The following is a 24,370-nucleotide window of genomic DNA, read 5'->3' as shown; positions in this document are numbered from 1 at the left end:
CCACCACCTGGTTTCAGACCGTCTCTAGGGGCTTGGTAAACTCCCATGTGAGTTCCAGGCCCTATTGACAGAGCCTGTCCAGTTTTACAGATGAACAGAACTGAATGTTTTTGTTTCAGGAAAGGAGAAAGTCAGTCCAGGCAGAACGTCAGACCCCAGCCCTGCTGCCCCCGACAGCGAGTCAGTGATTGTGGCCATGGAGCGTGTGTCTGTTCTTTTTGACAGGTGAGAACGGAGCCTGCCCTGCCCCGGGGCTTTAGCCGGGAGCTGCCGCTTCCTGCACACCTGCTCTGCCCTCGGGGGCCAGCGCGGGGAGCCGCCTGCTTCCTGCCTGTGCCCTGAGCTGCCCCCGGGCTCTGCGCCAGTGGGCAGTCCTTGGACCCTGGTGCTCGACTCGACTGGCTTCAAGGCCGTCCCAAGTGCTGGCGCGTCTCCGGAAGGCAAGGGGCAGTGCTGGCGGTGTGCTGGTGTCGGGAGGGCCTGTGCCGAGGCTGGGCATGGAGCCCTGGTCGGTAACAGGGTAACAGCGCAGGGACGGCATCAGAGCAGCTGCGTTGTGAGAGCAGCCTTGCAGCCATGTTAGCGACGGCTCAGAGGGTCTTCAGTGGACCGCGGTCCAGACTGAAATGGCAACCACAAACATCTTTGAGAGCCTGTGATTGAGGCCTGCCCCCCACGTGTGTGCCCTCGTGTCCAGGATAGGACAGTTTGCGGTCCTGCAGGGTGGGTGAGGGGCCTTATCCGGCTTTGCCCCAGGCCTCTTGGTCCAGGCGACGTGCCCTGGGCAGCCGGCTCTGTACCATTCAGCCTGTCAGCTGGGTCAGCAAGGGGCTGTTTGGGTTTTCACAAGAGCACGCTTAGCAGGACTTTGCCTGTGTCCGCCCTGGCCCGGTGATGTGTTCTGGAAGGCTGAGGCGTGGTCTGTCTCCACGCTGGGTGCTGACAGGAGCATTCACGGTCATTCTTCCCGCACATTCATGAGCCCCTCCATGGCGGGCAAGGCGCCCAGGCTCAGGCCCCTGCCCACGCGGGGCCTGCATGGCAGTGCTTGCTGGTGGGGTAAAACCTTCAGCCAATGCCGTGCCTGCGTTCAGCCTGACCACCCTCCAGACACTGGGGGGACGCTGGGTTGACAGAGCTGACTTTCATTGCGGGTGTGGCCCCTGCTGGGCATCAGCTGGCGTCTGTAGGCGGGTGGGTCAGACACACCTGGGCCAGTTCCTGGGTACCTTCTGGTGCCTTCCAGTCACACGTAGCTTTTCTGTACAGTCGTCTCTCGGTATCCACGGAGATTGGTTCCGGGACCTGCCCCCCTGCCCCCCCGCGAATTCCAGACTCTGCTGACGCTCAAGCCCCTTGTGTAAAACAGTGTAGTACAATCCGCCTCTGTGTCCATGGGCTCTGCATTCACTCAGCCAAGCGAGGATTGAAGTCTGGACGTGGAGCCCATGGACACGGAGGGCCAACAGCGCGTGCTGCTGGGACAGTGCCTTGAGTGTCAGCGTGCTGGCTGCATGCCCGCTGGCACCTGGAAGGACGTTGCTCAAGGTGCCAGCTGTAGGGTGTGTCCAGGGGAGGCCGCAGGAGGGCACCGGACCCAGGTCGTACGAGAGGGGGCCTGGCTGAGACGCCGCCAGGTCCCAGGAGCGTGTGGACACCGTGAGAACAGGTCCTAAAGAGCACGCGCTTCTGTCACAAGTGGTTTAGTCTCCTGTAACGTCACTGCCCCAGACCACTTCTGCTTGTTACTTCAGGACCCCTTTTCAGGTTGGGAGCCCCCGCATGGTGGGGAGCCCTGGGCAGGGCAGGGCTCTGATCCGTGTCCCCTCCCTGCAGGATCAGGAAAGGGTTTCCCTGTGAAGCCAGAGTGGTGGCGCGGATCCTCCCCCAGTTTCTAGATGACTTCTTCCCGCCCCAGGACGTCATGAACAAGGTCATTGGAGAGTTTCTGTCCAACCAGCAACCGTACCCGCAGTTCATGGCCACTGTGGTGTACCAGGTGAGGGGCCAGGGCGGGGGCGCCCCCAGACCAGGCGCTAGCACCCTCCAGATGTGCCAGCCCCTGGCCGGCCGGCCGCTGCTCCTGCCCCGAGGCCGGTGTTGACGGGGCGGCCCCGCTGGGGCTCTCCGCCCTCGCAGGTGTTCCAAACGCTGCACAGCACGGGGCAGTCTTCCACAGTCCGGGACTGGGTCCTACTGTCCCTGTCCAACTTCACACAGAGGACCCCGGTGGCCATGGCCGTGTGGAGCCTCTGCTGCTTCTTCGTCAGTGCGTCCACCAGCCCATGGGTGTCGGCGATGTATCCTTCCTGGATCCTGGGGCCCCGCGGGACGTAGCCCTCCAGGGGCAGCCCTTCCATCAACGTCCAGGGTGATGTTTGCGTGTAAGTTTTGGAAACCTAAGCTCTGCAGAAAGCCCAGGTGTCGAGGTGACGTTTACATTAAGCCCTGAGAGAGTGAGACATGGACAAGGAAACAGAAAACCGTGTGTTCCCCACACTGAGCAGGAGGGGCAGGGCCGGGGTGCCGCTCTGAGGAGGGCGGGGGGCGCAGGGAGAGGCCCCCCGAAGCGCTCCTCCCGGCCGCTCGCGCTCCACTCCGCTGGGCATGTCCCTCGTGCTGCTCCTCGTTGTGCTGTGTCGCGTGCCCGTGCCCCCTCTTGGGTAAAAGCGTCAGTGAAGATCCGGTTCCCACCCCAACAACGCTGGCTGCCAAAAGGGGACGTTCCCCGCCTGTCAGCCATCCCCCAAGACAGAGCACAGCACCTTGGAGCAGACGGCCGTCCTGGCGCTGACAGCGGCCTGGGAGGGTGGCATGGCTCTGCCCGGGGTGCGCGGGAGCCGGGCCAGGTAAGTGCTGCCGAGGGGAGCGCCTCCGCGGGGGCTTGGCTTCCCTGGGGGTCCGCCCGGCTGGAGCGGGGAGCTGAGGTGGGAGGCAGCTGCTGCTGGCGAGGCCCAGCCGCTCCGTCCCGCTCCGGGTGGCCCTCAGGAGCGCCGGGCCGTTTGCAGGCCTGTGTCGAGGCAGGAATTCCCAAGTGAGGACGGGAGGCAGGGCTCCCCACGCTTGCAGCCTTGCGCCCTTAACTGCCCCGCCAGCCTTCCACACGTCGTGAGCAGGATGGGCAAGCTGGAGCAAGTGGACGTGAACCTCTTCTGCCTGGTGGCCGCGGACTTCTACAGACACCAGATAGAGGAAGAGCTCGACCGCAGGGCCTTCCAGTCTGTGTTTGAGGTGGTCGCGGTGCCAGGAAACCCATATCACCGCCTGCTGGGCTGCTTGCAGAATGTCCACAGGATCGCCGCGTGCTGAGCGCCCACGTGGGTGGCAGTGAGGCAGCACCAGGACCTCAGGGCCCGCCTGTGCCAGGCGGCTCGGCCTCATGGGCTTCCCTCTGCCGCCCGGGCAGCGGGCAGTGTCGTCCTGTGGTGTGGCGCCGAGGCCGCGTGCCAGGAATACACGCAGTAACCTTTGGGGTTGAGCCTGAGTCCTCGCGGGGAGCGGGAGCAGCTGCTGCTGGCCCCTCGCGCTGTTGCTAGTACCAGCCGCCCGTCGCCCGGGGGTTACGTCCCCCTCACGCCGGCTAGTTTGCTGTCACCAGGTCCCGGCTGCTCCTGCCTCGGGGACAGGAGTCCTTCCTCTGCTCTTGCAGGCCGGCTGTCAGCCCCTCTGCTGTCCCGCAGGCGGGAGGTGACGCCACAGGCTTTTGAGAGCACCACCGCACGTCTCCCTGGCGAGGGACGCGGGGTCCTAGGGTCTCATGGGCCCCTGCAGGCGTGCGTGCCGCATGGCGTGGGGCGGCTGGAAGCACGACACCCTGCGCCGTACTTCCCTGTCTCTGTTTTCTCAGGATTTAAAGTTTAATTATATCAGTAAAGAGATTAATTTTAAGGTAACTTTCTATGCCCGTGTACAGTCTGTGCTGCGTGTCTCGGCCTCCAAGGAGGTGGACAGGAGCCTGCCGCTCCCACCACGAGACTTGCTCCGTCTGGCAGCTCCTCTCACCTGACCCCCAGGCCCCCAGCACACCGTCCTTTTTCACGCGTTCACGTTTAGTTAGAGTTGCGGGAGGTGTTGGTGTGCAGGTGTCCGGTCGGGTGTCATGTCCCCCCGCCTCCCTGGTTCTGGGCATGGGTGCCGCCGTTCCGGGCATGCACAGCTCTCAAGGCTCTCCCGCCAGTGACAGGCAGCTCCCGCACCCTTAGCACCCACCTGGCCCTGAGCAGCCTGTTGTGTCCCAAGACGCCATCGTCCCTTGGCTCCTGCCCTGCCCGTGGCTGTGATCTGCCCAGGGACTGGCCGACAGGTGTTGCCATCTGAGTCCCCTGTGTTCCTCCTGCCTGGTGGGGCCCAGACGCTCGCCCAGACCCCCAGCCTCGAGGGTATAACAGCTGTATTTATCTGTGCCCCTCTTGGTCAAGAGCCATGCTTGGCGTCCTGGCAACTGTTAGACCCCAGCACCTCCTCAGGCCCCTTTCAGCCCATCCACAAGGGCTCCTTTCAGCTCAAGAGAGCGCAGATCTGCGCCCACTGGACCAGTGGTGGGGCAGGAATGAGGCCGGCCAGGGCCGCCTCTTCTACCCCAGGCCCCGGCCCCTGGACCAGCTGTGTTTCCAGGCCCAGAGCAGCCAAGTCATCAAATGCACACGAGGCCTGGACAGTTGACCTTGGCCAGGGGCTGGTGGAGTGTTTACGGGTGGGGCTCTCAAGGTCCCCAGAGGCAGCCGGTCATTTGGTCACCGTCGTGCTGGCCAGCTTGGTCATGGGCTCAAGTGCAGTCAGGTTCTGGGTGTTTCATTGGCAAGTGGAGATGATTTTGAAGGTGTCTGCCAGAGTCTGCAGAGAGGAGGAGTCCTTTGGTGCGCGGGCCGTCGCCCCCACCTCTGTCTGTGCGGCGTCTCACCACAGCGCACACAGCCGCTGCAGGGCACAGACCCCAGCCTCCCCCGCCCCCAGAGCTGCCGCCGTTTGAGGCCGGGTGGGGTCAGAGTGTGCAGGCCAGAGGGGCTGTGGGAGCCCCTCCTCAGAGCAGCCCTTGGCTTTTCCTGCCAACACCCTGGCAGAGGCCTCCCCCAGCCAGGGCGTGGGCAGTAGAAACGAGTCAGAAGTCCGAGCAGGACCTTAAGGGAGGAACGCCTGACTTTGAACAAGAGGTGAGAAAGTCGCCGCGCTCTCCCCCTTTACACGTTGGGCGCCCACGTCTCGCCCTCGCTTTTCCCCTCGTGAGCCTGTTAGAATGTGTGTGCACACGGGAAAGTTCTGAAATGGGTGCCCTCGCCCTGTGTTGTTTCAGCAGCTCCAAGATGACGCATCGCAGGCCGATGTTGTCCCTGCGTAGATGTTTACACTTGTTAGAAATAACACTGTGAACGTGAAACGGGGAGCCGTTCCCCTTAGGAGTCGACACTGGGCTCAGCGGGGCTTGATGGGGGGCCACCCTTGCTTACCCCGCGACCTGTAACCGTCCGTGCTTGGCGAGGGCGCTTGAGCCTGGCTCTGGCCACAGGCGCCAACCCAAAGACTTGCCAGTGTGCCCCCAAAGTAGATGTGAGTGTATGAGTGCGATCGCTTTACCCGTAGATGGCTGTATACGTCGTGCACACGTATATACCATTTACATCAGGACACAGACACGCAAGGCCTCTGAGAATGTCAGTTCTTTGTAGAAGCCGACCTTTCTTAGACGTGCCCGTGGGGTCGGCTGTGTGGGGGCTTGGCCCATCAAAGTCCCACTGAGAAAATAGCCCGCCTGTCAGCTCTCTGCAGGAGGGGTCAACTTTATCAAGTTCCTAAAAGTCTACGGCAAGCACCGATCATATTGCCAATCCAAATTTTGTTGAAAGTATCGTTGATTTGTCAGGCTTTGGTTTTTTTTTGGGGGGGGGGGGGGGCGGGGGGTAGTATTTTTGTCTTTCCTGCTGGTAACACGGGAAAGATTTGAGCGAAACCAGGGTAGAGTTGGTGAGCGACGTGCCTCCCGTGGCGGCCCTGCCGCGTCGGGCAGGGGACTGTCCAGCTGCCAAGTGCCCTTCACTGCTGTTCTCTCCCCCTCCTGCCCGCACATGTACCCCCTCAGGAGGAAAGAATGGCGCTGACACACCTGCAGACGCCCACAATGTAGCATCAAAGGAGGCCATGAACCCTAAAGGACCCCCTTCATGGCCGGGCGGCATTGCTGAGCCCTGGGGCGCAGGCAGCTTGTCTGTGAAGCCGAGAGGAGCCTCCCTGTCAGCTCAGGGTCACACAGCTGCTTTGGCTGTGTCGTGGGAGAACGCCTCCGGGGCCACGCAGCGTGGGCTGCTTCTGTGTGGTCTGCTGGCGTGGACTCGGTTCCATCTGGACACTGTGAGCATCTCCTCCTGGCACGTGGCCTCTCTTTGGCTTTTGTGCATCCCTCTGCGCTGTGCCCAAAACTGCAGCTCCTGCCCAGGGTGAGACTCAGGGCGGTTCTGCCCGCTGGAGCGCCGGGCAGCGGTGCGAAGACCACGCTGAAGGGCGCCAGGGCTTGCCGGAGAGCTCGCGGGGCCCTGCGAGGAGGGGACCGCCCCTGCTGCCTGGGGCTGTGGGCCTGGCCAGTGTGGGGCACAGCTCAGGTGGTAACAGCTGGAAGAGTCGCCAGGACGGTTCGGGGTGCTGCGCCTGGCACTTTTTAGTGCAGCTGAAGGAACCCCTTCCCTCGAGTGCTTGTGGGAGCATCTGGCCCCAGACGGTCACTGCAGGTTTCCTGTTGCAGCTGGGTGACCACTGGCCCAGCAGGAGTGTAGCCGTCATGGACCTGCCCAAGGTGGTTGGGCTCTGAGCTGAGTGGGGCCGCCTGTCCATACTTGCTGCCTCGTGCCCTGGTGGCGTGGCCGTCGGCAGGGGTTTCAGCTCACGCTGTGCCGCCACCGCTGTCCCCACCCGTCCCCGCTGTCCCCACCACGCTGGGAGCCAGCAGGGCTGTGATGGGTGTGTCCCGGAGCCTGGCCCAGACCTGACTGTCTGTGAGAGGAGAGGGGAGGTCTGACGTGAGATGTGTATTTTAATTTTTTAAATTGCTACAAACATTGTACACACGAATTAAAAGAAAAAAGTTAAATGGTACCTTGCTGTGTGAGGCCTGCTTTGCTCGTGGAGAACCCAGACCCTGCTGGGGCAAGGCAGCCGCTACGGCCACAGCGCATGAGCCCAGCGCCTCGGGGCCCCCAGGCCGCTGGCCGTGTGGGGCTGAGGAAGCGGGCCTCCTGCCAGCACATGTGGCCGCAGAGGCTGCAGCGGTGACGTCGGCATCTCCGCCGGGGCCGTGGGGTTTCGCCCAGGGCCCTGTCCTGGAGGGGTGGTCAGGGCTGGTGCAGGTTCTGGGGGCTCCCTCAGGGTCGCGACTTGACTTTTGAGCCTCTCATGGCCCAGCTGCCCCATCCATTTGAGCTGGTGAGTTCTTTCTGCCTGAAATGCCAGCTGCTCCTGGGCGTCTTCCCCACCCAGCTGGGTGGGCACCGCCCTCCTCAGCCTCTTCGCGGGAGCACGGCCGTCAGCATCGTGGTCATCTTGGGGCCCAGAGATTACCCACCCCCTGTGCCACAGAGGCTGCGGGCGGCCCCGGGCAGGTGCTTCACAGTGTCTGCTGAAGTCTCCCCGGTTCCCAGGCGTTGGCGGGAGTGGGCAGCCCTGAGCCCGACCGCGGTGGGTGCCCAGAGAGACGGCTGAGCGTGGGCGGCCTGGCCGCTGCCCATGGTCATGGCCGTGTGACCGCACACGCCTGCAGATGCGGGCTCGTGACGTGTGCAGGCGCCACAGGTACAGGCAGCGTTGGCAGGAAGCTGCTTGGAGAGCGTTTGGCTGCCGGGCCTGGTGGACGGGCTGTGCAGGTTCGTTTGAGATCCCTTCACCTCCTCGGGTGTGTCTCCTCTGACACCTCCAGGCCCCGATGGCCTCACCCCTCAGAGCTGCATAAACTCTAGCCACCTCTCTGTGGTCCAGGCGAAGCAGCCAAACCCTGGCCGGCACACTTGCCTGCCTGTCGTTTCCAGAAAGGGCCCCAGATTCCCCGGAGAGAAGAGACAGCATGTCCCCTGCTCACCCTCCAGTCACCTTGGCAAAGGGCAAGGCCCTACTTTTCTTCAGGGGAAGCCTCTGCTTCCTGACCTGACCCCTGAGAGCCCTTCCGAGGATGGGGGTACCTGTCCCAGCTTCACCCCTCAGGGCCGTCTGCCCGTGGGCCGGGCGCCAATGGACGGGGCTTCTGCCAGCGCCCAGGGGCCTGTGGGCACAGAGGTGGCCCCGCTTTGTGGAGTCACCGAGGCTCTTGGGAAACCATGTGGGTGTCCTGCAGTTTCCACGAGCTTGGGGGCCTCAACAGCCTGGCTTCTCCCTCTAGGTAGCTCATCCCCTCTGGCCTTGCAAGCAGGAAGCCCAGGGGCCACCCAGATGCGCTCCCCCTGTCACAGCCACGTCCTCTAGGGGCCTGGCTTTCCCAGGCCTTCACGCCGCACTATGGACGGGACGAACCACTGGCCAGGCCTCCACTCACCCTGGCTCGGGGCATGGGTGGCCCAGTGGAGCCAGTGGGTCAGGGTCGGGGCCTGCCTGCTGAGGCAGAGGGCTGGAAGCTGAGGGTCTGGGCCGCGTGCACACAGGAGGAGAGCGGTGGCAGCATGTGTCAGTGGCTCTGGCACCAGGGTGGCCTGCTCTCCTGACCTGTCCTCGCACCGCTCTGCCCGGCCTGGACCCACCCCCACACTCCCTGTGCCCCCAGCCTCTGCCCCGCCAGGGCATCTTCCCCTGCCAAACTCCTACCTTCTGGGATGGGCCAGCTCACCTCTGCCTGCCCCCTGGAGGTGCCAGAGGCCCCTAGGCATGCCCCTTCCTGCGCTGGGCCCCCACGTGGGCAGGCAGAAGCCTGGAGGGCGCTGGGACTGCTCCCCCTGAGGCCGGACGGCCCCTCTCCCCGCAGGTGCTGCCCGACGCCCGGCCCCGGGCCCTCTACCTCCCTCTCCCGCAGAGCCTGAGGGTCCCAGCAGGCCGTGCAGCCGTGCCAAGGGATGCAGCCCTCCCCGGCCCAGGGCAGACGGCCCTGCCGCCGGGAGCTTGGCCTGCCTCCCCCTCCGGTGTGGCTCCTTCCTGTCCTGGGAGGCCAACAGGGAGGGCTCTGCTTCAGGGAGCGTCCCCGGGGCCCCTCCCCGGGGCGTCTGGTGCCCCTGAAACCTGAGAAGAGACGTTGGCGCCCAGCCTTTCTCTACCTCTCACCCTGCGTCTCCTGGGTGTGTCGGCCAGGGAGCCAGCGGGGGTGCGGGTGCTTCCTCACGGCCGCCTGGGCACCAGGGCCCTGAGCGCGGGCAGCTGTCCTGGGACAGTAGCTTTTCCTGCCGACCGCCCGCCGCCCCAGCCGGGCCAGGACGCCGGCCTCTGTCCTCCCCGGAGCTCCAAGGAGGGCTTGGGTGGGAGGAGGGCGGGGGCCGTGGATAGGGCCCCCAGGGCCTTGGGGGTGCGGCCGTGCCCTCTGCACGCCAGCCCCATGTCCAGCGGTGGACGCCTGTCCAGACGGGAGGACTCCTGTGCTCTCCTGCCCACTGTAGGTGGGGACGGGCTGCGGGAGGGATGACCGAGTCACGTCGCGAGTCGGTGGCACTGGGTTTGAGACCCTGAGGCAGCCGTGCCTGCCTCTCCCTCGGCCCCCCGCCCCCAGTGCTGGGATGCACTGTGCGGCAGCCCCGCTCTGCCCTTGGAGTCGTGGTTGAGGAAAGGTCCACCTGTAGGATGGTCAGGTCTGGCACAGGCTCTGAGGGGGCAGAGAGCCAGCACGAGGGCCACCTGGTAGGTGAATCCTTTGCCTAAGGGGAGGAGAGGGGGCTTCCTGGAGAAGGTGGGCCTTCCCGCTGCTTATTGACTGCGAACACGGAGTGCTCTGCGCCTAGGGCCCAGGCCTGGGGGAGCGCAACCGCTGTCCGCCTTCCTGGGAGGTGCTCTGTGGCCAGGCAGTGGTGTCCCTGTGTCCCCAGAGGGAGGGGCTGCCACCGGGAGCTGATGGCAGGGCCAGGCCCTGACCCAGGAACCCCTGCTGCCCTCTCCCTCTGCACCCCGAGTTCTGACTTCAGGGAGGAGGGAGCCCCAGCCGGCCCACCCCATCCTTCCGCTTGGGGCTTCAGCCCCTCGCGCAGGGTGTCAGAGGGGTGCAGGGTGGGGGCACCGGCGGGGAGACTCAAGGACACCTCCCGTCCCAGGCTTAGCTTCCCTGTCCTAGGGCAGCTCAGACGAAGACGCTCCTGTTCACAGTCAGGCCTGTGGAGGGCCCTGTGTCGCGTGTGATTTTCAGCCAGGACTTTGAGTCCGTCTGCCAAGCGCAGGCCACCCCAGAGCCCTGCGGTTGCCAGGAAGGGTCACAGACCCGCACGCTGGCCCATGGGCCTGGGGGCGGGGTGGGGGCACCATGTGGCCATCATGGCCCGTCCAGCAGGTGTGAGGGCTCTTGCTGGTAAGCCACCTGCTTGAGTTTTATCTTTAAAATTTTCAGTCCTGGGACTTCCCTTGTGGTCCAGTGGGTAAGACTCCTCACTCCCAACGTGGGGGCCCGGGTTCAATCCCCGGTCAGGGACCTAGATCCCACACGCGTGCTGCAACCAAGAGTCCGCATGCCACAGCTAGAAAAGATCCCACGTGCTGCAGCCAAAACCCAGCGTGGCCTAAATAAATAAATATTAAAAATAAAAAAGACTTTAAAATTTTGTCGTGATGCCTTAGGTGGCTTCTCTCTGTAGCCCCCGCAGGCTCCACCGCTGCAACCTCCTGCCAGGCTAAGGCCCCTGGCCAGCCCTGGGGAGCCCCTCAGTCCCTACACCCGGCCGAGGCAGGGGCCCATCCCCAGCCCGGCTCTCAGGCCCCCTTTCCTGCCGCCCCCCCCCCCCCCCCAACGACAGCCCTGCCACCTCTCACTCATGCCTGTCCTGGCTGGTCCTTCTCCAGAGCTCTCCTTGGTCCTACAGTGCACCACCCAGCTGGTGCTGGAGGTCAGTGTTGCTGTCCCCTGGCCCAAGACATTGGGACCGAGCCTCAGTCACACGCTGGCAGAGGCCTGCTGAGGGCAGGTGGCTGAGGACCCCAGCTGGTGCCAGTGGCCACGCTGTCCAAGGTCAGCATGGGGGCCTCCCAGGAGACCAGGAAGCAGTGGGCAAGTGCAGCCGTTTGCACTGGCTCCATCGTGCATGCATCTGCCCAGGACCGCAGGCAGAGGAGGCGAGCCGGTGTCCTTCGCGGGGAGCCTGGTGGCCACTGCACAACACAGATGAGACCCAGCCCCGAGCCTGCCTGCTTGGGTTCAGAGCCCAGCCTGGCTCCTGGACCACATGGTGACCTCACCTCTGTCCCTCAGGCTGTTCATCCGTAAAATGGGAGTAACAGCAGTGCCAGCCTCCCTCACAAGAGTGCCACGAGGGTCAGAGTAGAAAGTGCAGATGTACGGTGCTTAGAACAGTGCCCAGGGATCAGAGCGTGCGCGCACGTTCTTACTGTCGCCTTTGCAAGTGTGCATAACCCGGGGCCACACAGCTGGGAGGCAAAAACAAGTGGCTGGCCCAAGGGAGGTCCAGTTTGCAGGAGGGAAAAAGGGAAGAAGGACCAAAGTGGACTAGGAAGACTTCAGAGAGGAGCTGAGGCCAGAACAGGGTTTTGAAGAAGGAATAATAGTTTGCGAGTAAGCCCACAGGCACAATCTAGACGACCTCCTGGAAGGGAGGGGAGTTACTTAAGGTCGGTCCTTCATTTGTGCATTTCTTCCTTCAGCAAGGCTTCCCCAAGCCCTTTCCTGTGGGGTCCTGGGGGTACAGGAGCGCCCCTCCCAGCCAAGTGGGCAGAGCAGGTCTAGGTGCCGACGGTGCTGATGCAGGGCGGCCAGGGCTGCGGTGGGGACGCCCAGGGCGGGAGGGACACACACCGCCTGCTCCCAGCCACCCCCGGCCTCCAGCACTGTGCCAGCTCCTCGCCCCACCCCACATCCCCAGGCCAGCAAGCACCCCACCTGCAAGGAGCCCCGCCCCCAGCCAGCCTGGCGGCGTTGGCATTCGTATCCCGAGTGTGAGGGTGTGTGCACACACGTGTGTCCGTGTGGGTCCCCTAGGGTGTGTCTTGTGTCGGTCTCCCCGTCTGTGTCCATCTCTGCCCCTCCCACCCCTCTGCCTGCCGTCTCCCCTCCTTTGGGCCTGCCCCCCATCGCGTTTGGTTTCACCGCAGCCCCTTTCCCTGGGCCCTCCCTGGGGCCCTGCCTGCGTGAGCTGGGGAGCGGCAGAGGCGGGGGCTGCGGCCTGGGTCCCACCTCTTGAGAGTTGGAGAGCCCGGTCTGCCCAGCGGAGGTGCCGCGCTCGGTGGCCTGGGCTGGCCAGCTTGGCGGCCGGGCTGGGGAGGGAGGCAGGGCCGGGAGCTGGGCCGCCCTTTTGGGGCCTGGCCCGCTCACTGCAATATTGATGGCCCGTCAGGGCGGCCCTGATTCCTGCGCTTTCAGTTAAAAGGTTTCTGTTGTTGTAGCTTATGCAGTTGCTCTGTTGCTATGGAAACGTGACATCAAAATGACGTTTCCCGTTTAAAAGCTTTTAACTAAATTCCTGCCTGTCAGATGTAGGCCCCATTTTGAGCGAGGAGCTGCCTTCCAGGAGCCGGGCTCCCACCGCCGTGCACGCAGGCCCCGGGCGGCCCGGCCCGCGCGCGCCCTTCAACCCCGCAGGTGCCCCCAGCATGGCGGCGGCCGAGGTGCCCGGCTACCTTGTGTCCCCGCAGACGGAGAAGCACCGGCGGGCCCGCAACTGGACGGACGCGGAGATGCGTGGCCTCATGCTGGTCTGGGAGGAGTTCTTCGACGAGCTGAAGCAGACCAAGCGCAACGCCAAGGTGTACGAGAAGATGGCCAGCAAGCTGCTGGAGATGACCGGCGAGCGCCGGCTGGGTGAGGAGATCAAGATCAAGATCACCAACATGACCTTCCAGTACAGGTGGGCCTGCCGCCCTGCCACGGGCCCCCGCTGCGCCCGCCACCCCCACACGTCCCCGGAGCTGCGTTGGGAAAGGGGGGTCCTGGCTGCAGAGACCATGGCGGGGAGAGCGGGAAACCAAGGCCCAGGAGGGCAGGGCTGGGGCTGGCCTGGCTCCCGGCCTCGGCCGCGGCACCGCCCCCCAGGCGCGCGGGCAGCTCCCGCTGGGTCCGTCCAGGCTGGGCTCTGCCCCACAGGGTGACGGCTGCTGCGGCGCAGGCGGGAAACCAAGGCAGGAGGAGGCTCAGCGGCCAGGCCCGCGAGCCCGCCTGTCCTGCCACTCTGTCGTCTTCAGCATCCGCCAAGCCTGCTGTGAGCACAGCGCAGCGCTGGCCTCGGGGTCGAGGAGGGGGCGTGGAGGGCCCACGTGGAGACTCCGAGCGCCCAGGAGGGTCCGCTTCTGGGAGGAAGCCCCTATGCCCCAGCTGCCTTGGGAGGAACTGGGCCAGGGCCCAGCACGCGGATCGGGTGCGGACGACGCTGGCATCCAGGACGGAGCCCCGTGGCCCCGCGTGCCCGGCACCTCGGAGTGTGGGGCCCAGGTCTATCTGCAGGGGTCCCCACGGAGGAGAGGGCACAGGCAGGGCAAAGGTCAACCGGAGCTGGGTTGCAGGGGGAGAGTGGCACCGAGAGCACAGGCCCTGTGATCAGCCTGGGCCTGGGCAGCTCCCCGGAGCCTGAGAGTGTCGGGTGGGGTTGGGGGGGGCGCTGTCCTAGGAGGACATGCAGGGGCCCAGCTGGTTCCAGCCCAGGCCACCTCCTGGTGCTCCTAGTGGCCACCATCGGCAGGGGAACAGAGGTCCGGCCAGGGCTGGGTGCGGATGGGGCCCTGCAGGTTGGCCTCGGGCACCCTGCACCACACCCTGGGTGAGAGGACCCCCCCTCGCTGCCCCCGCCCCCACCGGCCCCGGCCCCAGTGAGCAGGCAAGGAGAGCCGTCACCCCTCCTGGCCTGTGGCTCCCAGCCCGTCTGGAGCCTGGGGACGTGCAGAGGCTTCCCAGGGCCTGGACAACAAAAGCCTGTTTCAGTTGCATCCATTTCACATTTTCTGGCCCTTGGAGGAGCCGGTCCTGAGCCTGGCCCATCCAAAGGCCCGTTTCTGACCCCCTGCTCAGCCTCCAGCCGGGCCCCGGGGTGGAAAAGAGGCGGCGGCTGGGGTCCAAAACCTCCGAGCCACTTAGGTGGAGTGTGTCAGGTTCCAGCCGGGGCTCCCGACGCCGGGGCTGAGTTGTATGCAGGCTTACGTGCCCCCCGCCCACCATTTGCCCGCGCCCCTCAGCGCCTGGTGAGGAGGGGGCTGCGGAGGCGCCGCGGGCTGTTTACGGCCTTTTGCCTGACTCCACAACTCATGGGCTCTGATCGGTGTCTGGCCAGGTTATTCATTATTTATCCTGAAAGCTTCTGCGGAGTCCCAGGGGAGGGATTCTCTTCCATTCCTGGAGGGGGTTGTGGGTCGAGGAGGGTGTGGCGAGCGGGGCCCCTGGGGAGCCTGGCGTGGGGTGAGGGCTGCACGTGTACCGCACGTCCCAGTTTATGAAGCGCTTGCACACGGTGCCGTCTCTCAGCTCCGGTTCACCCGACGGGGACGCCGAGGCCCAGAGCAGGAGAGGGACTTGCGCGAGGCCACACAGCCCCTCGTGGGCCCACGCATTGGCTGCATGACTGGTTATGACCGGTTCTTCTCTCCTCCCCCCGCCCCCCCCCCAGCAGAAGCTTTAGTTATTTTTTCGTGACAGCTTTTTTTTTTTTTTTTCTTTTTGACAATATTTTTTGGCCGCACAGCACAGCTTGCGGGATCTCAGTTCCTTGACCAGGGATTGAACCTGGACCCTGGCACCCCCAGCCGTGAAAGCATCAAGTTCTAATCACTGGACCACCAGGGAATTTCCACGATTGCTTTTTATATATTAAGAGTGTCGGGGGACTTCCCTGGATGTCCAGTGCTTAGGACTTGGTGCTCTCACTGCCACAGCCCGGGTTCGATCCCTGGTCGGGGAACTAAGATCCACAAGCCACTTGGCGCAGCCGAGGAAAAAAAAGAAAAAATTGTTGGTTAAGGAAGCCTGGGGGTGGCCGGATTCGGTGGGGCGTGTTTTGTTGGCATACCGCTCAGGGGCTTCCTGCTCTGGGGACGGGCCTGTCCTCATTTCTCTGGGGAGCGGGCTGGCTCGAGTGGGCAGAACAAGAGCTGGGGGCCTCCGGAGGGGTTGTGGGGGGAGCCCGGGTGGAGGCTGGGTCTGGGCGCCGGGCACAGTCACCTGCCCCCTGTGCCAACGTCCGCGTCGCCCTCCTCGCGATGGACGGTGTTCCTGTGGTCAGGAAGCTGGAGCGGCCTGCTCATCCCCGAGGGCCTGGCCCTGGCTACCCGCTGAGGACACGCGCCTGCTGGGCGCTGCCCGAGGCCACATGCACAGGCCCGCCCCTGATTGCTGCCCTGAGCGGTGCAGCCCCCCGCTGGGGGCAACTCCTTCAGACGGTCAGCGCATTTTCTCCAGGGACCAGTGTGGCCAGTGGCCGCGCCCTGGCAGGGACCCCTTGTCGGGAGACAGAAGCCACTTGGCTGTGGGGCCTTCTGTCGCTCAAAAGCCTCCGCATGGCAGGGGGCACAAGAGGCAGGAACGTGGGGGCTACAGCTGAGGCTTGGGGCCTCGGGATGGGCTTTGGGAGGCAGAGGGCCGTTGCCACCCCACTGTGGCCTCTTTCCTGGCCTGGCCGGGGCTGCCCAGCTGTCCTGCGGCCACCTCTCCCCATCCCTCACCTCCCAGGGGACCGCCAAGGCCCAGGGGCCTACAGGGCCTAGGAGGGGCTCAGGCCCACGGTGCGCAGAGCTGCGCGGTGCAGACCCTTGTCCTGGCGCCTGAGTGGGGAAGGGGGATGCCAGGCCGTGGGGGAAGGGACCCCGTCAGGCCCAACCCCGTTGCTCTTGGTACCTTCAGCTGAGGATGATATCTGACAGCTTGCTGTTTGCCAGGCACCGGGCATTGTCTTCTTAAATCTTCCGAAGAGCAACAACCACAAAGGAGCTTACTTTGATCATCCCCGTTTTACTGATGGGAAAATGGAGGCTCAGAGAGGTTAATGGACCTGCCCACAGTCACACAGCAAAGCAGTGGAGACGAGACACAGACTCAGATCTGCTGGACACCGAGGCCTGTGCTCTCACCTCCTGAGCTTCTCGCTCCCCAGGGCGTCCTCTTTAGACAAACACATTTATTATGTGACAGTGTTTTATATTTGCATTATACATTATATTACATTTTATTTTTATGCTGGTATTACACCATATATTTTATTGCTGCTGATTAACTTATTAAAAAGCAGTATCTGTTCATTGCAGAGAGTTTAGAAACTCCAGAAAAGCAAAGAGAGGACGAATCAGCCCGAGGTCCCGGCACTCACACTGGGGCCCTTGCATCCCTTCCAGCATCCAAGGCGGTGTAGGTCCTGAGCCCGACTCCTTTCTGAGTCCAGGGTCGCTTGGCCCTGGAGCCTGGCCGATTTTTCGGGGAGGCCTCCCTGCCGTGTGGCTTCCCTGGGTCCAGAGCCCCCGAGTGCCCCGCTGCCAAGGGCCGGGGGAGGCAGGGCAGGGAGCAGCTGTTTCTCACCCTTGGCTCTTGTGTCTCTCGTTTCAGGAAATTAAAATGCATGACAGATAGCGAGTCCGTCCCGCCCGACTGGCCCTATTACCTAGCCATTGATAGGATTCTGGCCAAGGTCCCCGAGTCCTGTGATGGCAAACTGCCGGACGGCCAGCAACCGGGGCCCTCCACGTCCCAGACCGAGGCGTCCCTGTCGCCGTCCGCTAAGTCCACCCCTCTGTACTCACCGTATAACCAGTGCTCCTACGGAGGCCGCTTCCAGGACGATGGCTCCTCCAGCTCCGACAGCTTACTGCCCCTTAAGTTCAGGTAGTGTGTGCACTTCCCTCTCCCGCCCTCACCACCAGCGGGGCGGGCGCCCGCCCTCCCGAGAGGGGGTTGGGGGCCGCGAGGGTCCACTGCCCAGCGCTGGCCGCAGAGGCCTAGGCGGCACGCACCAGCCCCCAGGGCAGGGAGGCCAGAGACAGGAAGGCAGGTGGTTCCGGGAGCCCGGCCGTCGTGTCCACGGACTGGGCGCGTCTGCTGCTCGGTCGCTGCTGAGCTGTGTGGAAAGTCCTTGATCTGATCTCTCTGGGCCTCAGCCTCCCTCTGTGAAATGGGGATACGCAGGACCTTCTCCAAGGAGGGCCCGGAGTTAGAGGCCAGCCCTCCGGCCCCCGCCTTGGCTTCTGGCTCTCCTGCTCCCCCCCCCCACGCAGACCGTGCCCTGGGGTCCCCTTCTCCCTGGCCTGGCCGGGCTGCCGGTCTCTGCACCAGGAGGGGCTGTCAGGCAGAGCCTCCGGGGTGTCCTCGGAGCCCGGCTGCAGCGGGCGGGCCAGCCCCTCTGCCGTCCACAGCGTCCGCCAGGCCTGTGCTGACCCTGCCTCCAGATGCCCTCAGACGCGCCCCTGTGCTGTGGGGGCCGGGGAGCCAGAGGAGGTGACGTTTGGGCTGAGCTTTCACAGGTGAAGAGGAGTTGACCAGTGAGGGGGAGAAAGGGAAGAGTGGATTTGAGCTGTGGCCCTGCCTCCCCTGAGCCTGGTCTCAAGTCTGTCAGACGGGAGTGGGGTGAGGAAGGCATCTGTGGGGGCCCCTCCAGTCTGACACCACTGAGCTGGGGGGCTGCTTCTTGGCTTGTCCTCAGCAAAGACCCCCTTTGCTGGTGGCCAGGCCGCGTCACAGGGAAGCCTGAGTTGTGTCCGTGGGTTGAGCCCAGTTCCCAGACTGGCGGCTGCCCCAGGCGCCGCACCAGGACCGGGACCTGGGGCCGCTCTCCCTCGCGGGTCTGAGCGCTGCTCTCTGACCCTGAGGTTGGCGGGGTCACAATTCTGCACAGAAACAGAGGGCCTGGGCTGGGGGGCAGGCAGTGCCTTGGGGCCTGGTGGGATCTGGCCGCTCCCTGCCCGCCCGTGGGGGCCGCTTAGACCCAGGAGGCCCCACCCCAGAGCAGAGAGCCCAGGGAAGATTCAAGTCCTGGAGGAGAGCCCAGTCTCCGCGGCCCTGCCCCTCTGCGTTCCCGTCCTCCTCCCTCCTCATCCCCACGGTGTGCTCGCCCCCCGTTCCAGAATGCCGAGAGAGGAAGGGCTCCAGGCCCTTCCTCCAGGACTCCAGTTTCCCCATCTGCCCGAGGCCGGCTGGAACGGGTGGTCTCTGCCCAGCAGCCTCTCCCACCCAGCCTTCCTCATCCCTCTCTGGGGTGGCCTCTCCCCACCGAGGACCCCCTACCCACCCAGCTCCGTGGGTTTGGGGGTGCTCTCATGGCAGGGCGCCCCCACCCCCTACGTGTGCCCTCTCCATCACGGTGGGAGGGCCTGGGCCCCATGTGCGTGAACGGCGGCCCAGCTCCCCCGGTGTCCGGTGGCGGCTGGGAGGGTCGGGCAGGGCCCCCGGGCTCCATGGCCAGCCGTCCACATGCCACATGCCGGCGCTGTCCTTCCAGGTCGGATGAGCGGCCCGTGAAGAAGCGCAAGGGGCAGGGCGGCCACCTGCAGAGGAAGAAGCTGCGGCTGCTGGAGGCGATGCTGGAGGAGCAGCGGCGGCTGAGCCGCGCCCTGGAGGAGACGTGCCGCGAGGTGCGCCGCGTGCTGGACCAGCACAGCCTCCTGCAGGCACAGAGCCTGCAGCTGCAGGAGCGCATGATGAGCCTGCTGGAGAAGATCATCGCCAAGTCCGGCGTCTAGGCCGCCGCCCGCCGGGTCCCCAGCGAGGGCACGGCCTCCTCTGCCCGCGGCAGCCTCGCCGGGCAGCACTTCCCTCCCAGAGGCCCGGGAGGCCTCGAGCCCCTGCCTGGACATGCAGCCGGGACCCGGGGTCACTGCAGGGCAGCTCCCAGTAAGGACGTCTCGGAATCTGCTCCCCACGGTCGTCACGTCGAAGGTATTCGAAGCGGCTTTTGATGTTAACGGTGTTATTGTCGTCAGTTCCTGGAAGCAGAGGTCACGGTGCGGCCCTGGAGGGAGGCGGCAGGCGGTCCCTCCAAAGACAAGCAGGTGGAGGCAGCTGGGGGGCAGGTTGCCGCCCCCCCCCACCCCGTGTCAGCTGTGTCGTCCCTGAGAGCCTCGGACACCCGGGCCAACCCCCGAGGCTGAGGCCGCACCACTTCCAGCGGCCTTTTCATCCTTCCCCCCAGGTCCCACCTCAGCAATGCACTAATGACAGCGCTGACCCTTCCCGCACCACCCTGTCCCACCGTCTCCGCCCAGCGACACAGCGGGGGTGCAACGTGGCGGGGGTGCAACGCAGGGGAGTGGGCAGGCGAGCGAGTGGGGAAGTCAGGTCACGGCAGGTTGTGGATGTGCCGGAGGGGCAGGCCGCCTGCAGGACCAGGACCAGGACCAGGACCAGGAGAGGCCGGCCACGGGCACACACAGCTGGGGAGGCCGCGGAGGCCAGGAGGGAGAGGGGCTGGGGGTGAGGACACCAGTGCTGCAAGGTCGGCAGGCGGGGAAGCCCTTGCAGAGCCCCCCACCCCAAATTCCTCCTGGGTCTCATCCGGGCCCAGGCAGCGGCTGGGAGAAGACACCACAGGAGAGCTGAGGGTTGAGCTCTGTTCAGGGTCTCACTGGGGACACAGCCTGGGACACAGCCGCGCGGTAGCCCCGAGGATGCTGTTCCCAAAAGGTGGGGAGACGCCTCTTGACGTGTGACTTCGGGTAGGAACGACGTGCAGTCAGGCAGACATCCAGGAAAAGGTCACAGCCGGCCACAAAACAGATGTCTCAGTTAATGGTTGTGGCGCTTTTCTCTATACGGGGAGAACTGGGTTCATTAAAACTCTTGCTGAGATACGCGTCGGCCTGTCCCAGGGCCTGATTGTTTGTCCAGAGCACAGAGCAGCCGTCAGGGTCTCCGCGTGCTCTGTCCCGCCGCCTCGACCCCGCCGCGGGGCGCCCCGCAGCCCCCCCCCGTGCGGCTGAGCAGAGACGCCCCGTTGCTCGCTGGTTTGCACGGAACGGCTGGGTCACCCTGCGCTAGCAAGTTGCAGCCACACGACAGGGCTCTGGGGGGACACAGCAGACAGGTCAGCAGCAGGTGGCTTACGGTCTAGAAAAGCTCCCTCTGGCTACTGCTCAGCAGACTGTTGGGGTGTTTTTGCAGTGGAGGGGTGCGGAGTGGAAGCCCGGGCCCTGCCAGGAGGCTGTCGCAGTCACCCTGCTGTGCCAGCCACCAGCTCATCTGACCCTCCAGTGGCCCTTGAGGGCTGCCAGACAGTAACCAGGCTCCGCGGGTGTCAGAGCACCCATGGTCCCCCGGGGGGTGCAGAGGCCTGCCTGCAGGAGGGAGGGGCAGGGGTCCTGTGCAGCACAGCATGGAGCTGGGCGGGCAGGACAGCCAATGGGATCCCCCCACCCCCAGAGAGCACGTGCTGTGGGCTGAAACCATCCCCCTTTGGGACTGAGGCGCGCCATGTCTGGTGAGTTCACCCGGCTCTGCAGCGGGTGAGCACTCACCAGACACTCACTTTGTCGACTCGCAAATATTCCCACCAGCCCGGCTGCCAGCTGTGCGCTGCCAGGTGTGCACAGCTGTCCTGCGCCCGCCCAGGGCAGGAGAGCCTGGAGGTGCCTGGTGTGGAAGGCCTGTGTTTGGGGGCTGCCCTGGAGAGTTTCTAGCTCTTGGACAAGCCACCAGCACGAGAACTCACTGGTTCAACCAACACCGGGCCCCAGCCAGGCTGGGCCTGAGAGGGTCCAGACCGAACCCCGACGGGCACCCTACTCCATTTCAGTGGTCACCCCCAGAACCCCCCGGGAGGGGTGGATCGAGTCATGTAGCAGAGTCTTCACGTTAAACATCACTGCATCCCTAGAATCAGGGTCGTGAGGTATTAGTATTTCAGAAACTGCGAGGCTTCAGTTGCAACGTATTATTTTACATTTTTCATTTGTATTTAAAGGTAACTTGGTCTGCTCTCTTTTCCCTGCCCTTTCCGTCAGAGTCTGTAATTAGTGCTCTTTCTGCGTCCTCGGTGGGATCAGCTTACCCCTGCCCTTGGGCTGGACAGAACCACTTACGGTCCAGCAGAACTGGCTGAGAGCCACCCAGATCACGCCTTTCTCAGTCAGTGTGACTTTAGCCACTTTCCAACTTCTTCCACAGTTGCTGGTCCTTTAAGGAGGGAAAAGTGGCGAGATCAGTAAATGCTAAAATATTTTATAAGATTCAGCAAAACAACACATTAACACTAAAAACTAAAATCAAGAACCAGACAGATGTGCTCAATTTCACCATCATTATTTTATGTTGTTTTCACATTTATCACTAATGCATTAAGACAAACAAAAGAAGCAGGGTAAGAGAAGAAATGAAGAAATTAAAAATACCTTTATTTTCAAATAATATTTTTATATACCCAGAAAACCAAATTATACAAAAGGTCAAGAGCACTTTACCTTAAACCTGTTAAATAGGAGAATGGAAAAAAATCACTGTTATGATTCAAAACTACAGAATATCTACAAGTGAAATTAAGCAGAAAGGTATAGGATTATATGAAGAAAGCTATTCGGTTTCATTGAAAACTTTAAAACAGGCCTCACGCCTTCTGAGACGGCCCCCACTCTGTCTGTAGAGTGTGTTTCTCCCAAGGCAGTTCTCGCCTTTTGAGATAGACTGCCTTCTGTCTATGGATTGTGTATCTCTGTAAATAAATCTGCTCGTTACCTATCCAAAACAAAATTTAAAACAATACTTGAGCAAGTGGGAAGACTTAGTATACTCCCAGAAACTCCAAAATATAATATCACTTTATTAATGTAATCCCAACTGTGCTCTCAATAACACTGCATTTCTTTGTTTTGAAATGGATGGAATTATTTTAAAATTCATATGAAAAAGGAACAGGGCAAAAGCTCCAAGGCCAATACAAGTGGGAAGACGTGCTCAGCTCCAGGAGACGCTGGGAAAATAGGAAATAAAATGTGGACATGCATTTCACACTCGTGAGATGAGGAGAACACCAAGAAACAGTGACTCGTACACGGCTAGTGGCCGTGTAGACGGTGCAGCTGTTCCGAGGAGCCACCTGCCATTTCCCTGTAAAGCTCGTCAGCCGGGCGTTCCCACACGTGCCAGCCAAGGCTGAGTTCTCACACCAGGGCCTTGGGTCCCCTGTAATAACGCTCCTCAGATTTACTGAAGATGCCTAGGCGCTTTCCTTTATGTGGGTTCTAACTGCCAATATTAGCACCTGTTAAAACAAAACAAAACAAAACAAAAAATAACACCTGTTACATTACCCTATTGGAAATTAAACTTAAGATTTAAGAAATATTCATTTCAACATAACAATAACCTCACTACAATGGTAACATACATAACAATTGCATGGAAAATACATTTTCCCAAACAAGAAGTTTTAGTGAGAAGAGCGGCATCGTATCACATTTCCTCAAAGCTTTAGCTTAAGAGAGGTCAGCGTCCTCTGCGGGACGTGACTTGGTTGGGAAATGTGAGAGAATCTGGGAAATCCAGCCTCACACGGATATGCGTCTGGGAAAGAAAAGAAGGTTTTAGTAACATCTTCAGGTCACGGAAGTTCTTCCTCGTGACGACACCAGACGCGGCAAGTGGTGGTCCCCCTCGGGGAAGCGACGTGGGATCTGAAATCATATCAGTGAACTCTCGCTTCTGTCTCACTGGAACGCATCCGTCCCTCCGTCCTGCACCTGGACCAGTCGTTATCCACGCGTGCTGCTGTGACGTCGCACGCTGGGTGTTTGGGGATGACCGATTGTGTCGACAGTCACGCCTCGAGGTGTCACTTGGTGAATATCACCGTCAGTCTCAGCAGAAAAGTCTTCAGCTTGCTAAGCTGGCGAGCTATGGTGGCGGACGCAAGTTCTTCGAAGTCCCAGGCTTTGCTTGAAAGCTTGAATTTTATCACTGGTCGCAGACCCTCAGTTTTCCTTGGCGGGACAGGCTCACTTTGTCATTTTAAAGAAAATGTCTGCCAGGTACCCAAGACTGAATAATCAGAGCTTCTATCTGTTCTTCTTTCAAGTAAAAAATTGCTTTAAATATATATATATATATATATATTTCAGCCGGCAACTCAAACAACTGCACACATGCTTTTCTTCTAACGACCATCCCACTCGGGTCTGGAACGGAAGCTTTGTGTGTATTTGCCATTTTGTCACACGGGAGACTAAGTCGTGGACTCAAGGGCCAAGATTTAATCGAATTAATAATTTTTACCACTCATCAAGGACATTCTTAAGTGAAACGAGCACTGTTCGATGCCCCCGTGTGGCGGGAAGACACGGGGCCACCTCCGGGCCCTGGTGGCCTGGGCAGCATTAGGAGTGAGGGCACACGAGGACGCGGTGCGGGGGTGGGGAGACGACAGTTTCTGGCGCGGGGACCCGGGGCCTGGGCCTCAGACCCACGTGGAGACCCTGTGAGGTGCTGCTCTTCCCCGCTGACCCCAGTGCCCCCTTGCTGCCTGGTCTGCAGTGAGGAACCTCCCGCCAGCCTTCCTGACGCCGCACCTGGCTCCGGGCTCAGGGCTCAGGCCTCCAGGGAGCCAGGGGTTTGCTGCACAGACGGGCCCAGGCCGCGCCCTCCCCCGGCTGCGGGGCCTGTTCCCGCAGTGGAGAGGCTGTGCGGGCTTCTCTCACCCCGGTGCCGTGGGAATCAGCCAGCAAACGTCCAGTACCTCCAGGGAGTGGCGGGTCTCCCGCTGTCACCGTTGGCCAGACCGTCGTGCCCGCTCGGCCAAGGACAAAGCAACCCGTGTAGAAGTCGGAATGTAACCGAAGGTGGGGTCTGGCTGCTTGCTGCTCACAAGCCAGTAAAGAGGCCAGGTTGGTGGAAAGGAAAGTTTGCTTTGTTCTGGATGCCGGCAACCGGGGAAGGGGGAGGGCGGATGCCCGTCCAAAGGCCACCCCTTCCCCCGCCCACCTCGCCCCCCACACCCCCACACCAACAATCAGGGGGTAAGAGCTTTTACAGACAGAGGGAGGGGGCTACATGCAGAACAGCACGGGCAGCTCTGACAGTCACCTTGAAATTGGTCACCGGTGGTCTGACCCGCGTCACCTTGATTGTTTCAGAGGTTCGTCTTCAGTTCCAGGGCCGGTTTGTTTCCATTTCTTTGAGGCCGGTTCTCGGAACCGTGGCCGCTCATGTCACGGCTGCAGCCTAATCATCGTGTAGCTGACGTCTTCCACCTGGTGGGGGCTTCAGTGTCTACAAGGCAGCTCGCAGGACATGGCTCAGGATGTTACCTGTAGCCCTTGGAGAGGTCCTTGACTTTGCTTAATGACTAAACTATGATTACTTGGTCTCCTTTGACTGTTT

The 24,370-nt window shown here is 62.3% G+C and overlaps 2 protein-coding genes across 7 annotated transcripts in view; both read left to right on the top strand.

The window, feature by feature from the left end:
* The window catches only part of HTT (huntingtin), a 134,138-nt gene extending 127,085 nt beyond the window's left edge, over positions 1-7,053 (top strand). For 5 of the 6 annotated variants that reach the window (XM_057706712.1, XM_057706711.1, XM_057706716.1 and 2 more), the window contains 4 exons: positions 120-225; positions 1,837-1,999; positions 2,140-2,300; positions 3,096-7,053. In XM_057706712.1, coding sequence (XP_057562695.1) covers positions 120-225; positions 1,837-1,999; positions 2,140-2,300; positions 3,096-3,309 — 644 coding nt within the window. In that variant the 3' untranslated portion in view covers positions 3,310-7,053. Of the gene's footprint in view, positions 1-119; positions 226-1,836; positions 2,000-2,139; positions 2,301-3,095 lie in introns of those variants that run through there. The other variant, XM_057706717.1, reaches the window with a different exon arrangement.
* A 2,679-nt stretch (positions 7,054-9,732) lies between these two features.
* MSANTD1 (Myb/SANT DNA binding domain containing 1) lies at positions 9,733-18,747 on the top strand. The gene is given in 9 exon segments (XM_057704660.1): positions 9,733-9,789; positions 10,890-10,979; positions 11,342-11,352; positions 11,647-11,696; positions 11,699-11,920; positions 11,923-12,042; positions 12,578-12,950; positions 16,622-16,897; positions 18,507-18,747. Coding segments are annotated over 9 exon segments (1,440 nt in total).
* The last annotated feature ends 5,623 nt before the right edge of the window (positions 18,748-24,370 follow it).

Source organism: Hippopotamus amphibius, chromosome 13 (assembly GCF_030028045.1).
Source record: "Hippopotamus amphibius kiboko isolate mHipAmp2 chromosome 13, mHipAmp2.hap2, whole genome shotgun sequence".
NCBI classification, from domain to species: domain Eukaryota; kingdom Metazoa; phylum Chordata; class Mammalia; order Artiodactyla; family Hippopotamidae; genus Hippopotamus; species Hippopotamus amphibius.
Note: the sequence above shows the minus strand (reverse complement) of the source record. Positions and strands in the feature narration are given on the sequence as shown.